Source organism: Tympanuchus pallidicinctus, unplaced genomic scaffold (genome assembly GCF_026119805.1).
Source record: "Tympanuchus pallidicinctus isolate F22 unplaced genomic scaffold, pur_lepc_1.0 scaffold41, whole genome shotgun sequence".
Classification (NCBI taxonomy): Eukaryota; Metazoa; Chordata; class Aves; order Galliformes; family Phasianidae; genus Tympanuchus; species Tympanuchus pallidicinctus.
The window spans coordinates 1,162,013-1,178,442 of record NW_026294760.1 but is presented as its reverse complement, the minus strand read 5'-3'; the positions used below and the strand labels follow the sequence as shown (position 1 = coordinate 1,178,442).

Genomic DNA, 16,430 nt, shown 5'->3' with positions numbered 1-16,430 from the left:
TGGAAAATAATAAACATTTCCTACAGTAAATCTGAGCCAGCCCTGCTCCTGAACCAATCCCACCATGGATCCAGGGCTGGGGTTGGGTACAGCACTGCCCCAGGGTTGGGAGCACCAGCTGCAGGGCTCAGGGAGCACACAGCTCTGCAATTAACAGCCACCTCCTGCTGATGGCTTCTTAACTGGGAGCAGCTGAGGCAAATTATAAAATTAAAAGAAATAGCTTGAGAAGGGAAATAAAAGCAGTGTCTGTGAGGTGGAACTGCTTTGCTGTGAACTGAATGTGTCTCAGGCTGGTCATGGCTCAGTGGAGCCATTCCACGCAGCATTGGATTAACTCATCAGTAGAGAGCCCAGAATCTGATTTAATTTGAAAGACTACAAAATTATATTTCTCTGCTGATTTTCCAGGTGGTAGGATTAGATGTGGAGCTTTTAGTTTCCTGCTCTTTCCTTTCAACTTAATTTGACAGAAATGGCTTTTGGTACGAGACGGTATTTGATGGGTACTGCATCAGGGATAATGAAAATGTCAGACAAATGGCAGGGAATAATTGGGGTAGCGTGCTTTCCTCTGTGTGGGAATGTGCTGGGTTTGGTAAATGAGGAGGAATTTGTCCCCTCTGCAGGAGAAGGAACAGCTCTGAGGTAAGTGCCTGCTCGGTTCCTAGAGCACCAGGGATTGCTTTGGTCCCTCTGCTTGGAAGAGGGGGGTTGGCCCCTGGTTTGCTTCTTGGGATTGGATCAGTGAAGACCTCAGAAATCCTCAGCATCAGGCATGCAGCCTGCTGCCTTCATGCTGTGCTTTGTTCGTTGTAGGGAATCGCCAAATGAGAAGCTTTCCCTTGTTCCAGCCAATTTCTTGGGTTTATTTACCATGAAATGTCACCTTCTCAAATGAAAGAGAGGGATTTATCACAATTAAGGGAAGCTTTGACACGTCCCTTTAAGTGAATCGAGCCCGCTTTTAATCCCGAATCCATGCAGGATTGTGTTGATGCAGCACAAATTCCCTTGCAACTCACAGTGCCCATAAAACACTCGCGTTCCTGGAGAGCTGTTGCATAATCCTTGCTGCTTCCAGCAGCTCTGGCTGTGAAGCTGCCAGTCCTTGGCCTGTGCTGGCTAATGAAGCGTGTTTATGGTGTGGAAATGTGCGTGCTGACGTCGTGCAGGATGCTGCTGGGTATCGGTGCAGCACAGCGTGGTGACCCAGGGCAATGCCTTGCCTGAGCTCCTCCACCCGCCAAGCAATGGGGGCAGTGCTGGCTGTTCTCAGCTCTGCTGCAGGCTGTGGGTGCTGAGCTGAACCCTTCCCTGGGGTCTGCAGGCCTTAGGATCTCACCAAGTGCTGTGTGAGTTCAGATGCTTTCCAGTTTTTGTATGGTTTTGATAAACGTCATTTGTGAAAGTGGAAAAAAATAAAGCTAGCACGAAAGCAAATAGACTTCTTTGCTCCTGGGTGGTTATAAACTCCCTGCTGGCATTAAAGGTAGCAAACACAAGCTGAGATAGTAGCCATAAAGCAGCTCCCTCTGCCTGCTATCTCATTTTTGATGCCCACAGAGCTGGTCTGCAAAACTGAGAGCTCACTTCTTACTGACGAAAGTCACCTCTGCTTAGTCCTTCTCAGAGCAAAGAATTCAGAGATCAGATGAATGGTGCAGCATGCTTTGTGCTTGTTTGGTTTCCCTTTGCTGAATGGCATTCTGCTTAAAGTCAGCCAAGAGCAGAAACAGCCTTAGTCTGGGCTGTGCCAAAATCCTTATGGTGGCAGAATGTCTGTCCTCTGTCTAAGAAATGAGCCATGGAGATTCCGTCAAAACTTTCTCAACCAAAATGCATTTGGTTTTGGTTAAAATCTGTTGTTTTGCACACAGAGGGGCAGCAGTTTGGCAGCACACCTCTATGGCTGCTCTGCACCAAAGCAGCAGTTTGCAGTTTCTAAAGGTGCTGTTAGCTTTGCGCGTTGCTCTCCCTTGGTGGGTGAAGGCTGTGCGATGCTCCACGTGGTTTCTTAGCAATTCCACTTTGGCAAAAGGTCGTGGCATGAAACACTGCACAAAAATGTGTTGTTCTGGTTGTTGCCATAGCGTAACTGGGAAACCCGGGACGCGCCATGGACGTGGGTGAGTCACTGCAATGAAACATTTGTCCCAGATCTCCTTCCTTGCAAACCTTGTGGTGTGTGTGAGCTGTGCAAGGCCGGAAGGAGCAGCATCCTGGGTGTGTGTGCTCAGAGCACGAGGAGCTGCCAATGCTGAGGGCTGCTGTCTGCACGAGGGAGGCCTGGAAAAACTCTTCTCGCAGGGCTGGAAATCACTGTTTGTTTCTGCTCGAGTGCAACTTCTGCTATGGCAACGCAGAGCCCAACAGCGTGGCCCACAGCGTGGTGGTGTATAGAACCCCTCATTTGGAAGCTGGTGCCAGCTGGGAGCTCCAGCAGGACCAAAGCAAAGCCGAGGCCAGAAATGCAAATTTCCCACATCCCATTTGAAGCTGGTTTTATTACAGCTCGATCAGTGTTGCAACCACAGGAGGGCGGTAAAAGTGCTTTCCCAGCTCGCCAAGACTGCTGCGTTTGGTAGAAAACAAAACTGCTTCAAAAGGAAAAAAGGGGGGGGTGAGATCCTTAATACCTGCCCAGAGCACTTGGTGTGTGTGTGTATGGGCTGCTTTAACAGGCCACGTTTCCAAAACGCATTGCCAAAAGCAGCTGATTGCTTTCTGGCCCCACACTCAAGTTTCTGCTGCTGCATTTGAGGCTGTTGCTGAAATTTCACAGTGCTGGCATGAGATGCTGAGCACAGTAATGCTGTCAGGCGGGCCCAGGAGAGGAGGGAATTAATTGATTCGTAAACGAACTGAAAGCACTTGGCTTTCTTTGTGCCAATTGCAGTCCCTTTGCTTCATGCCACCAGGCATTGTGGAGCAGCACGGTCTGCAGCACACAGCAAGCTGTGAGGACTGGCAGCAAGGCTTGCAAACAGCACAGCATCTGCAGCTCAGGTTGAGCTCCTGTTAAAATACTCAAACTCCCCTCCAAGTGCTCTGAAAACTCATTGCAAAGGCTTTCTTTTGCTTTGTCCCAAGGTGACTTCACCAGCAGCGCAGTTCTAACCACAAACCAGGAGAGGTTTCCACTTCTCCCCTCTGTAGGCTGCGTGGGCTGCTCTAAGAGCGAGGCTTCCAGAGGCAGATGGAAATCAGCTTTCAAACCCAGATTTATTCCCCCAGATTAGTTTTTTGAGTATCAAAGGAAGGCCAGAAGGTCACAAAGTATGCAGCAGAGCAGAAACTGTGCTAGGAAGGCTGAAGGAGCTGGGAAAGCCAGAGTGATTTACAGGCTGTTCCTGGGACCTCTTGGTGACCACAGTTACTGCAGGGACACCTCAGCCTTAATGCACCATTCGTATACAAAGAGTATTTTCAGTTTTAAATCTCTTGTGAAGGGGGAAGTTTTACATTACTGGCTGTTCTGTCGTGTGTTTACAGAGGCTGGAGAAGCAATTGAAATAGAAAACTGGGTCTTGTTTGAGTGGCTGCTGGGTGCTCTGCAGTGCAGCAGTGCTGGTGCCGGGAGTGCAGGGCTCAGGGATGCCCTGGCAAGAGGGAGAACACAGATGTGAGCTCAAAGGAGCTCATGCAAAATGGAAATGGTATGAAAATGGGCAAATCTGCAGCACTCGGTGCTCAGCTGCTGTTTAACCTGAGTTCTGGCTCAGGTAAATGGGATTTTGGTGGTTGGTTGGAATGGCTGGTGCAGGCTCAGGGGTGTTTCAGACAGTTGAGGATGACTCTGCTTTGCTGAGTCAAAGCTCCATCACCCTGCAATGGGCTCCCATCACTCCCTGTCCTTCAGAACAACCCCTGCATGGCAACCTGGGAGTGGTAGACCGAACTCCTCTTGGTTAGGACCTGAGAAACAAGTGCAGACATGGAATCCCCCCCCCCCCCAAAGTAGTGGGTGTTATTTTATTGGCTTTCCACTGGCAGTCTGGGTGTTGGGTCCTTTATCTGCAGCTGTGTGGGCAGAGCTCATGTTGCAAACGTGGTTCCCACAGGATGGCACAGGAGCAATCGGGTTGAGGGCCTGTTTGAGCTGCTTCTGAAGAAGGGCTCAAAGGTGCAGGTTGCACAAGGGCTGCTGAGAGCAGTGGTGCAACAGAGAGCAAAACAAACAGAGCTGAGGGGAAAGCTTCCCCTGAGGCAAAGGGGAGCACTCTGAGTTGTGAGGATTCATGGGCACCTCGCTGAGCTCAATTACTCACCTGAGAAGCTGTAACATACAGAACAGTGGCTCTTACAATTAAATACCAAATTACATCTGATTTGTTTACTTATGGCAGGCCTTGAGCCCTCCCATCAGCCGTGCAGAGGTGTGTGACAGCATCCTGTGGGTGCAGCAAAACAGAGGGGGTAATGCAGGAAGAAGGGGAAGGAGCATCATGGCAGGAGCAGGGAGGGTTTATCTGCAATGCAGCGGTGTGCATGCAGGCTCTGAACTCAAGAGAGGCTGTGCAGGTTTGCAGAGCTCTGAACGTGGCTCTGTTGCTTCCTGCCATTGCAGCGAGGGATTTGAGGAGGCAGAGCTGTGCTTTTGGACGTGAGGAGTTTTCTTTGAGAAGTGGCTTAAGCAATCCTTCCTGCTGGGCCACGCACCCACGTGGGGAACATGCATGTTCTGATGCTGAGGCTCCAACCCCATTGCAGAAGTTTTGTGATCTGTGCAGGAGATAAAGTGTCCGTGAGTTTGTTTGGAGGAGCTGCTCCCAGTATCCCAATGCATTCCCATACATCTTGGCATCTCTGCTCATCCCCATACATCCCTGCAGTGCAGTGCAGCCATGAGCCAGAGCTGCACACTTCGGTTTCTCCAGGTGTAGATCATCAGTGAGCTTTCAGATGGCTCTACAAGCAGACTCCAGACCTTGTTTTTACCACGCTGCTTTATATAACATTTTCTATTTGCCATATTAAAAAAGTGCCCTAAAAGACACTGGAATGCTACAGCAAACAGAATGTTCTCTGCACGTTGTTGTCTCTAAGGAATGCCTGTGGATGGTGGGGGGAGGTGTAGGTCACTTTTTTTTATCTGATCCACAGATAATTAATTTCACAAGGTAGATAAAGCAAACACAAAGCATTAAAAAGCTATTTTATGTCCTGGCAAGTTAGCTGGGGAAATATGCTTCTTGGCTTTCATAAATCTCTCCAACATCATAAAGCATTTCTGCATGCTTTCTATTGCTGCTAGAATGGACAACGCTCTGGGAAGAGCCTTATTCAAGGTTTTACCTCTGCACAAACTGCAGCTCTGCCCTCTGGGCAGAATTCTGACACAGCTTTGAGTGCTGCCTCTGTCTGTATCTCCCTCAGCCCTCTGCAGCTGTTCTGCACGTGGGCTCCAGAACAGCATTCAGGGGAAGGTGGTGATTCAGATGTGATTCAGAGCCTCCCCAAAGCTCTGACAGAGGTGTGGGGATGGGTGGCTCAGCAGCAATTTGTGGAGTGGCAATCAGTGTTGTGTGTGAGAAAGGGAGAGACCTGGGTGTGAAATGCTTTACCGTTTGGGATGGCAGGAGAACTTTGAATAGAGGCCCAGCTGGAGAATGTGCACTAGCACATCATGTTGGCAGTTTTTTTTCTTTCCTTTGGATTAGGCAAGTCAGTTCAAGTTCAGATATTCAGTGCTTGGTCCCTTGGTATAGACATCACAATGCCAGAGCAGAAAGAAGGCGGGCTGGGAAAGCACCGTGTGTTCTGTACAACATTTGTATGCCAGCTCGTCTGCTTCCTTGAGGCATAAAAGCACCTTTGCTTTGAGAAGACGATGTCTCAGAATGAGATCTCCTATATTAGGATTCTGATCGTAGTTTACCTTTTAATTTTTAGCAGAGATAAATGGCAACTGTGCCATCTCCTCTTGGCTACAGTCCTATGGAGGCTTTCCTTCTCCTAAACAGCCTCCATCTATCACACCAAAATGGCACTGTAGTATCGTTTTGCTGCTTGTGAAGCATTTGTGCTCTGAAATCCCCAGCCAGCCCTTTGCTGTGAGAAGTGCACTACCCTGCCCATAAGCTTCATTACATCCCTTCAGTGTGCTTCCTAGTAGAGATGCAGCCATAGCTGAGATGTGCTCTGCCTGGTGCTGAGCTGGCTTTGGGTGCTGCGTGCTGGCACTGCCTGCCCAACGGGTGTTTTGTGCTCAGCTCCTCGCCCACGGGTGCCGATCCCTCTGGGTGCACCCAGGCTGCTGAATCACCCGTTTGCTTTTTCTACGTGTGGGTAATGCAGACGTGGAGCTCGGCTCAGCAGTCAATGTTTAACTCACCCATTGCTCAATGGGAGGGACGGCTGCCTGGTGCTGTGCTGGAGCAGCCTGTCCTGTCCCTGCACGCAGTCATGGCTCCGCTCCCATCGGACTCTGCTCCTGCAATGTGTGTTTGACAGGAGGTCACTGTCCCCACTGTTGGGACATCAGGAAACATCCTATTTCTTTCCAAAGACGGTGGACCTGTAGAGTTGGACTCTTGCCTTCTGCCAGCCTTGTTTTCCCATCAGCAAAACAGCTGCAGGAGCAGTTTTAGCGGTGGGCATTGATGTCAGATGAGGTCAGGGATTGGGACGCTGGATCTGAACTCCCTTTGCTGTTCCTCACCAGTGTCCAACGAGCCACTTGTTCTTTCACCACCCTGATTGGGTGCTAAGGACTTCTGCTTGCTTTTCTCCCTGCTTCCCTGCCCATTGCTGGCCATAGAGACCCTGCTGGCTGGCTCAGGCTGGGGGTGTCCCCTCGCCCCTTCTTCTGTGGCACAGCACTGTATAAGTCAGATAAAATTAGCTATTGGGACGCATGTTCCTCAGGATGCTGTGACAGAGGGACACCCAGTACAGCCAGTCTGACTCGCAGAGAAGAATTAATGGAAACGCCCGGCTCCTGGGGGGAGGAAATACCTTGAACAGACTTCTTCCTCTTTTTGTTGCGTGGGGCGACAATGGGCTCTGTGTCTGGCAGGAGCATTCCTGAGCAGTCCCATGAAGTCAGCACACGTGTTTGGACAGACACTGAGTCTGCAGCAGCAGCGTTCAGGAAGGACCCGGCCCAATGCGGGTGCCCTGCCCTCTTGCACTGTGCTGGGATCACAGTGCAAAGCAAACTGCTTTGGTGTGCACTCAGCACAGCCCCAAGCAGAGCAGTGCAGCCCTGCTCAGCAGCAGGAGGGAGAAGTGCCTGCAGTGTTTGGGCATTTCTGCTCCAACTCGTCGTCGGCTGTTTCGTAACGATGAGTTGCAGTTTGTACTCAGCGTGCTGGAAGATGCGCTGCTGTTTTGGCAGCTTCATGAGCTGACTACGGTCTGAGGCCGAGGAAAACCACCTTTTCTAAACTGCAAGATCAAATAAGTGCAACTTTTTGGTAGACAGGTTTTATTTTTCAGGAAACCACTTGAGCCAATAACGTAAATGCAGTGAGACAAGAGGGACTGGGTTTATTGATCACGCTATGCAAGTGCACTGTGAGAGCAGTGAGGTGCTGGAACAGCTGCCCAGAGAGGCTGTGATGCCCCGTCCATCCCTGGAGGTGTTCAAGGCCAGGTCGGATGGGGCCCTGGGCAGCCCAGGCTGGTATTATATGTGGAGGTTGGTGGCCCTGCGTGCGGCAGGGGGTTGGAGATTTGTGATCCTTGAGGTCCCTTCCAACCCTGGCCGTTTTGTGATTCTATGATCACAACTTCCTTTGGATGCCCCTCAACAGCAGGGCATGGGGCAGCACAGCACTGGATGCCGGCAGTGAGAGCGGCTGCAGCAGCAGCTGGGGATGCTGTGCTGCCAATATAAGGCTGTCAGCACCGTGCAGAGCTGTGAGGGTGGTGGACACACACTGTACCCCATCACCTGAAGGCTTTGGCCTCACTGAGCTTCTCTGTGAAATATTTGTTGTATGAGAAATGGCTGTGATGGGAAAACCTCCTGGAGCGGGAGGAAAAGCTGCATCACAGAACCCCGGGGGCGGCCGTGAGCTCACAGCTGCGCTGCCCGGATTGGCCTTTTTTGGAAGCAGCCATTCTGAGACGCTTTGTTTTGCTGGGTTGGTTTTTGTGAGGATGCACCGTGGGGTCAGTGGGCAGCACTCTGGGATTGAGCAAAGCAGGAAAGCAGCGATTGCCCATTGTGCAAACCTCGCTTTGAAGCAGATTTTCCTGAGCCGGGGCTGTGCTGGGGACACTCAGCTTCCAGATGTGGTGATGCCATGCTGCTGGGGAGCAATTGCATCTGTTGCAGCACACTGTAATTAATCACAGTTATCCGTTCTCTTAAGTAATGTAAGGGATTATTTCTTCTCTTCCTTGGCCTACGGGCAATTTGCAGTTTGAACTGTAGGATGAAACCCCCCCAGCCCCCCCGAATCGGCTCTTTGAAAATGTCTTTTACTTTGTTTCTCTAAACAGAGCCATGGGAACATTTATTTTCTGGATGAGGTTACTAGAGGGCATGTTTAAAAATAGCCAAGGCTTTTATTTATAAATATTTTCTACATACTTTATCGTGCTGGTACTGAATAACCTCTGCAAAGACGGCTTCTGCTGTCGCAGTGCTTGTAGCCCTCCTCTATTGGTTCAAGGGCTGTTTTTGGCTGGCTGAGCCCTAAGCCCTAACTCTGTCCTGCAGGAATAATGAGAGCTGAGAACTCACTGTTCATTTTTTAGTCTGACTTTCCTGGTGATTCTATTAAAATGAAAATAAAAGTCCACTCTCTTTTATCACACAGAAGAAGCTAGCAGTGGAGTTTGCATTGCAGCGAGTGCAAATTCAGGTCTCTCTGGGAATGCCAGAGTGTGCAGCTTTGGTGCTGTTGGGCTGGGTGCTGTGCTGGGGCCTTGGGGAAAGCAGGGGGGGGCTGCTGGCTGGCAGTGGAGCTCAGCCTGGGATCCTGGGTCATTATGGAGAGGTATAGGCAGACTGCTATATGAAGGAATAACCACAAGAGGAGATCCCCCCTCCTGGAGAAGTGAGCATTTCAGACGAGAAATTATATTTACATTATAATTTATTAAATTTCAGGTCGCCATATGAAATAAATTATAGTCAATATAATGATAACGTTGCCATAAAATAATACCGTGAAGTACTTGTCTAATATCGGATGTAATCAATACAAATATGAACTGCAATTATGGTGCTTAAATATTCATGTTAATGGGAAGTGAACAAAATATTAAGGCAATTCACAGTAAATTCAGGGAAATCTGTCATTATTATTGCTTTTGTGCAAACAATTCTTAATGCAAGCACGCTCCTGGAGAGAGAAAAGGCACAGTCGCACAGTGTCCATAGGGCAATGCATTCCCTGAAGGTGTTGCAGTCACACGATGAGCTTCGATGCATTTCAACAAATGCAGGATGAGGGATGCCCAGGAGCTGATCGATGCCTGGGATCTCCGTTCTGCAGACAGCAGCGAGGCTTAGGAAGTTTCAAACTTCAGCTAAGAAGTCGGGGCAAGTGAAGCAGATGGGTGCAGTCGGCTCATCTCCCTGCTGCAGCGCCGTGGGATGGGGTGTGTTGGGTTTTTTTTTTCCCATCTGGTATCATCACTGGGCACGGGAGCGTTCTGGCAGCAGCACTGGGCACAGCAGCACTGGGCACAGCAGCACTGGGCACAGCAGCATATCGTCCCACCTGCAGCGCTGGGCACGCAGCATCCTGCTGGCAGCACCGGGCACAGGAGAGTCCCAGCAGCATGGAGTTTGCTGCCTATGGCAGCATCGTCCCAAAACGTTCTCCTCCGTGGCTGCTCCCTCCAAGCTCAGTGCACTTTGATGGAATATTTCGGGAATTTCAGGAACTGGAGGAGTTTGTCTTTCCGCCTCTGCTTCAGAGCCATTAGCGCTCTGGTTTTCTCCTCCACGTCCTGGTCTGGGTCGAGGATGATCTTGGCTCTCTCCTCTGCCTTTTTGTCCCCGGAATGCTTGAAGAGCTTTTGCAGCGACTCCTCGTCGATGCTCTCAAAGATGTTGGCCACGGCTTTTTTGCGCAGGGCGGTGTCGAAGCGGTAGCCGTGCACCGACGGGCTCACTCTCAGCGACGTGGACATGGCTGAGGCCGTGTTCCTTCTCTTTGCTTTCATCTACCGCCGCTGCTCCGGAGTTCTCCTTCTGTTGGAGGGATCCGTGAGGTAGCCGGAGCTCTGCGCGGCTTTATAAAGGCAGCCCGAGGGAAAGAGGAGAGCTCAAGTTACAGCGGTGAGGTCACGCTGATGTCAACGCTGCTCGGTCGCAGGCAAGTTTAACATTTAAGTTGCCAACTTTCCTCTGTCGTGCAAGCGAGTGGAACGGTTTGCTGTGTTGTTATGATGGGGGTGGTTTCTTTGCCCCGGTGCAGAATGGGCTTTGCACGACCCCCAGCACCTCTGTGCCTTGGGGACGCTCTGGAAGCCTCTCCTTGTGCTCATACAGCTGTGCCAGACTGCTGCCATGCCGATGAGGGGTGTTAGCTGTGCCTGCAGGTATGTGCTTGTGTCAGACGGGAGCACAACAAAGCAGTGAAACCTGCTCAGGTCTGTGCAGGGGATGCATCTGCTGCTTCCCAAATGGCCACGGGTCCTGCTGCGTGCTCACAGAGCTGGACTTTCCAAGTGGCAATTGCTTTATGAGCGGAGCTGCTCCGTAGTGTCTTCCACAGTGACTTTCCTGGGACCTCAGCTGCGTGCATCAGGGCTTGAGGTGAAACACCTGCCCCACCTTAAGCACAGTGCTGCAGCATAAATGCTCTGAGCGCTCGGTTGCTCTGCTCCTGCCTCGAGCAGCTTTTGCTCTGATGCTCAGCTTAGCAGCGCGAATTAAAAATGTAATCACCCCTGAAAGCACCTCACCTGTGCATCCCTCATGCTGAGGATGTGGCTCTGACAGATAGAGGGTGGCCATGGGTACAAAGGCAACTCAAGGCAGTGGAGAGTGCATTTTGCTTACCAGCTCAGCACGGGCCGGATGTTGCAGAGGCAATGTTTAGAAAAATCAGTTGCTTGTTTACCAGCAGTAAGATGACCCCTGTTACTCATCACCAGGAGGACAGCACAACCAACGTGTCCCCATGTGCTGTCACCATCCACCCCCAGGGGTTCCCTTATTACAGAGCTGTGGGGATGCCCCCACAGGAGCAGAGTGCTGACGCTGCCTGGTTGCACATCGCTCCTGTTGCCTCTTCCAAAACTGTGGTTCCTGCTACAGAGCTGAGCAACGCGCCCACACACAGCCCTGCAGAACCCCATCCTGCAACCAACCACCTGTGGAGCCTGAGAGGAGCACACTGAGCCTCCGTGCTGGGCCTTTGTGTAGGCAAAGAATAGAAAATAGGAATGGCTGTGGGCTGTGCTGCTGGCTGGACAATGCAAAACAATGGGCAGTCCCCAGCCCCGTGCACTGAGACAATAACTGAACCAGTGCACTTCCTTCTGGTGGGGCTCTTTGGTTTTTATCTTTGGGAGAGGGAGTGGGTTGCACTTCAATGTTTGACAGCTTTCCTATCTGTGAGTTTAGGATCACAGCTAAGAGCGGCACACCCTGCCTCTGCATCCTGCTGGCCTGGCTTGTTCCTGAGGGGCTCTCCTGCACACTGCACGTGCTGGGGCTCTTCCTCCCTTTCTGCTTTTGCTGCATTGCATGCCTTCCTTCTTGCCGTTTTGCCAGAGTTTCTTTTGTGTGTGCTATTCTGCCTATCGGTGTCTGAAAAGCTACCTTTGCAAAACCTCCCAGTTCTCCTCCTGCCAGAAGAGCTGAAAAGCCTCGTACTTGTTGAATTTGAGAGAAGTACACATCGAGCAGTGTTTGCTCAACATGCATGGGGTAAATCCACCCGCAGAATAGGGCCTTGTGATGTGGCTAGCTGCTGTCTCTGCCCATGAAGAGCCTCATGTTTTATCACTGCTTGCTAAAATGAAATACATGGGGGAAACAGCAGAAAGGACAGCTGCTGCCTAAGGTCTTGTGTGGGGGAAATCTGCCTGTAAAGTATCTGACCAAACTGTTAAACACGTTGCATTGGACACTGCACACTTGCAAAGGACTCAGGATAAAGTCAGCACCAGGAGATCAGCAGAGATTGTGTAGCAGCAGAGAATAAGTGCTCCTTTGGCAAGGCTTGATTCCCCTGGTTGAAAAGCAGAGCTGAGGAATGTTAGCGTGCCCACCTCTCACCACCCCGACTGCACACGGAATCATGCTGCAGGTATCTGCAGATATGGCTGATAGAATAAATCAGCAGTATTTATGGCAGACACAAGCTCAGAAAAGTATCTGCCATGGAAACCGAGAATAAAACTGATGCTTCAGGAGTAAGACATCAGAAAGCTGCCAGGATGAAGAATGCGTTTTGTGAGCTCGTCTTGCATCGAGCAGTAACAAATGCCTTTGCCTCTTGGAGCTTGTCTTCCCACTTTGCATAAATTTAGTTGTGTTCAACCCTAATTGAGAGATGAAGCATGCCTCATCTGGTGTTTTTTTCTCCTACTTTTTTAATATTGCTTTCACAGCAATGCCTAGGAGGAATTATTCATGTATTGGGTTGGAGTGAAACTTCAGACACGATGTGATTCCTATCGTAGCTCTCCTGCTATTATTGTATAATTGCTTCATGAATGTAAACGCTCTGTTTCACACATTAATGGGAGGATTAATTCCAACCCACTTTTCTGTCTCTGCAGAACAGTTTAGCCAAAGCCCTAATTGTGCTCTGCTTTTCAGGACGTGATGCTTTCAGATGATCCTGCTGTGGGGCTGTCAGCAGGACGCCAGCTCTGGGTTTTGGGGTCCTCCTGCAGCAACCAGCAGTGCTCCTTGCCAGCTGACCCCACAGCTGTCCCACCCCAGGTTGTGGCCTTCAAGATGTGGGTGCTGACATGCTGACATGATTGGCTGTGCGTTACACCAACCCCAGTGCCTGAGCTGGACAGGAGCAGGGCATGGCAGGACCCCACTGCCCCATTGCAGCAGTGCAGGGCAGCCCAGTGTTGCTCCCAGAACAGCCCCATAGTGTTGGATTGCAGCTTTACAGCTGGGAGCTGCCACTGCCTTTGCCCCTCAAACCCTTGCAGAGAACCCGGTCTGCTTTTGTTGCAGCAATCCAAAATCGCTCCAAACAAGGCAAGTTGGGATGAATTGCATTTTGTGAAAGCATGTTTTGCATAGCTTTCCTTTCACCAAGCCTGCCTGAGCCTGCATGACTTGTGACATCGCCTCAGTATTGCCAGACGCAGCAATCCCAAAGACTGTTGGTGCTGGAGCAATTGCAACCCCTAAGAAGCAAAACATCGTTGTTCCCTCAGAGAGATTTCCAGGAAGGCTTCAAGTCCTCCAGGATGCTGTTGTTCCCGAAGGAAAGAGCTGAAGCTGCTCACAAACCTCCCGAGGTTTTAGGAGGGCAGCAGACATCAGAGCAGGATGGCACTGTGCTCAGCTGCCAGCGGAACACGAGCAGCTGTTGGTTCTGGCAGTCGGGATGGAATAAGGAAGCAGACCTGAGACAGCTCAAACAAGGGGGTGGGAGCTCAGTCAGTGCTCGATGGCACCAATTGTTATCAGATTCATTGGCCAGAAGGAATTCAGATGTAATAAATTCAGGGGGAAAAAAAAAATGGGAACTAGCCAACTCACCCTAGAGAATGGAGTTTTCTGCCTTTCAGACCAGCTGCCTTGAGAACAGCAGTGAGCTGTTAAACCATGTTACTTTCCTCATAAAGAAACGAGGATTAACTCTCTAATCTTCGTTTGGCAAAGTCCTATCTTAAATATTCAGAAATAGAGCATTTAGAAGGCTCTGAAGAGGGGAGAGAAGGGAACTTATTGCCTTAAAACACACGGATGCCTGGCTCACACCTCGGTGCGAAGCGAAGCTCTCTTCTCCTGCATTGCAGCGTGGTGTGGGGGTTCCCTTTGGGAACACAAAGGATCACCTTTCAGTCATTTAGAGCAAAAATCTGAGATTCTGACAGTGGCCACAAACTGAGGGCAGCTCTTTTCTCCCACCCTCCCCCTGGGATGGCGTGCCCTGAGCCACAACCTGCTGTCTGTGCAGACTGGAGGAGCTCTGCCCTTCTTAGGCACGATACCAACTGTTCATAACTTGTCTGCTCTTGGCTAGGAGACGCATCTGGAAATGCACCCAAAGTGCTGTGGGTGATAGGAGGCGAGGGAGGAACCGGTTCATCATGTACAGAGCTGCAGGCACACTCGTGGCAGCACCTGGCCCAGCTGCCAGCAGCCTCTGCCCAGTGCCCCAGTGATGTGCGCAGCGCTCCGCTTTGCTCTTGGTTTTGTTTTTTTCCCCCTTTATCTTTTATTGATTTGGTGGTTGTTGTTTCTTTAGCAGAGTATCTGGGAACCTTTGTCCCCCCCCAGATCACAGTGCAGTCTGTGCTCTTTGCTTATAAAAGCAGGGAATCCACTTGACTGAGTGTGTTTGCAGTGTTTGCGCTGTGCTGAGCCGTGCAGCACAATGTGGTGCACTCTAATTGCAGCTGCCTAAAATATGGGGAAAAGGCCAACACCTCTCAGCAGCAAGAAGACGTGATAAGGTCTAATTCCAAGCTGTCAATAGGGGAAGAAATGTGCACCAAGTCTGGTTAATACTTTTCTTTCTCTACAGCTCTGGAGAGCAGTGCTGGGAGGGAAGTGACCCCAGGGGGGTGATGGCATTGCATGCAGTGTGCAGCCCTGGCACAGCAGCCCCACATCGGGCTGAGAACACTGCTCAGCTGCTGCCTGGAGGGAGACCATATAAGAGTAAAGTCTGTGGTATTCCTGATAATGAATGTCTCCCCATTTCTCATAAATTCCCTGCTAAATGTACGATCACTGAGTTAATAATGCAGCGCAGGACATAATGAATAGCCACTTACAGTAAGTAAATCATGCCTGTGAAGAAACAGAACAAAAAGAGAAACTTCTGGCAGCTCTCAAAGGCTGCGTGCTTTCAGAGAAACCTTGAGTTCAACACTGATTTCTGGAGAAAAAGGCTCTGTTGGGTCTGGGGCTGCTGGGGATGGGGAGGCTGGGGCTGGCATCAGTGCCATGCTACGTGGTGGCACTCCAGCTGCTGTATAAATGCAGTGCTGTACAGCTGCAAGGAGCAGCTCTGCCCTGGGCAGCGATGGGTGGGGGCCCTGCGTAGTGCCCTATTTCCAGGGGAGTGGGGCAGCTCTCAACGTGCTGACTTCAACATCTTCCTCCCGCGCCAGTCAGGCTGAGCATGAAAGTTCAGACTTCCAGGCACGAAATAACTTCTCTTTCTCTGCTGACTTTCCTGTTTGATCTTCCTGGAGCTCCCGACAGCTGCGGCAGGGCGACGGCGGCGGCTGTCAGACAACGCATTGTCTGCTGTGAGGGGATGGGCTGGAGGAAATCCTGCTTGGTGGGAGGGGAGGGGGTCTGCAGTGCCCCCCACTCTGGGGCTGCCACCGCCTTTGGGTTGCCCTGCAGTGGGGCTGTGTGGCTTTGTGCTGTTGCTGGGGCCACAATGCCGCCCAAACCCTGGGGCTCAGCACCTCACCCAAGGGCACGGCCGATAGCAGAGCTTTGCAAGAGCTGATTTCTGCTCCTTATCTCACAGCAGTGCCACCCAGCACCAGGCAAGGCGAGGCTGTTGTTTTGGGAATGGCTGCAGCTATTTGGGTGTAATGTGCCAGCGGGGTTGGGGAGCACTGAGCTGGGTGATGCTGAGTGAAGGGAACTCATCAGAGCTGGGAAAACACCCAGCATTGCGCTGTGGGGATTTATCAGGAAATCGGTGGGAATGTAAATTGTGTGGGAGATCAGCTTGAAATTGTGGTGTCATCAGTCCTGTGTCATTCCTTCATAATAAAAGAGTTCCTCGGAGAAAACAGATGGTGTTTGCCTCTCTGTCACCCTCTCTTGCGGCCCAACAGCCTTCACTCTGTACCCAATGAAAAGCAATTTCTGCACCCCCATCTCAGTGCTATTCCTGGGGCACACCACAGAGCTGCTGGGATTTGCCTTGGCTGTGACACCAACGTGGCCATAGCACAAATGCCAGGTTGGCTGCTGGTCTGGAATGTTCCCAGATGGGGGGAAGGGGGGTACCAAAGTGGGACCCCCACGATGGCTGTGTGCTGCCCAGAGGAGCGCAACCCTATGGCTGGGGTCAGGTCAGGTCACTGCACTGCGCCAGCATTGGTTCCTATCACACGTCAGCTCCTGTTCAGGAGCAATAACAGAGCTGTAAAGCCCATCCCCAGCATGAGGTGAGGCGGCAGCTCCCAGCACTGGGCTGAAGTCCGCAGGGCAGAGCAGGGCAGAAATGAGGGTCCTGCACACCCAGCGCTGCGTCCGATGCGTTTTGCTTTTGCAGCGATGCTTTCGAGAAGTTTCCCAGCTGTCGCTTTGCCTAATTACTGTAATCTAAGTGACTGATGCC

At 51.0% G+C, this 16,430-nt stretch overlaps 1 protein-coding gene and 1 long non-coding RNA gene across 2 annotated transcripts in view; one reads left to right on the top strand and one right to left on the bottom strand.

Annotated features, from left to right (window-relative positions):
* The window catches only part of LOC128089988 (uncharacterized), an 83,714-nt gene extending 74,974 nt beyond the window's left edge, over positions 1 to 8,740 (top strand). Inside the window, exon 3 of the long non-coding RNA XR_008210747.1 lies at positions 7,646 to 8,740. This is a non-coding gene — a long non-coding RNA (uncharacterized LOC128089988). The remainder of the gene's footprint in view (positions 1 to 7,645) is intronic.
* Positions 8,741 to 9,035: 295 nt separating this feature from the next.
* On the bottom strand, positions 9,036 to 10,191 carry TCIM (transcriptional and immune response regulator). The gene has a single exon (XM_052701889.1). The coding sequence runs from the start codon at positions 10,129 to 10,131 to the stop codon at positions 9,811 to 9,813; it is 321 nt and encodes a 106-aa protein (XP_052557849.1). The 5' UTR covers positions 10,132 to 10,191; the 3' UTR covers positions 9,036 to 9,810.
* Between the last annotated feature and the right edge of the window lie 6,239 nt (positions 10,192 to 16,430).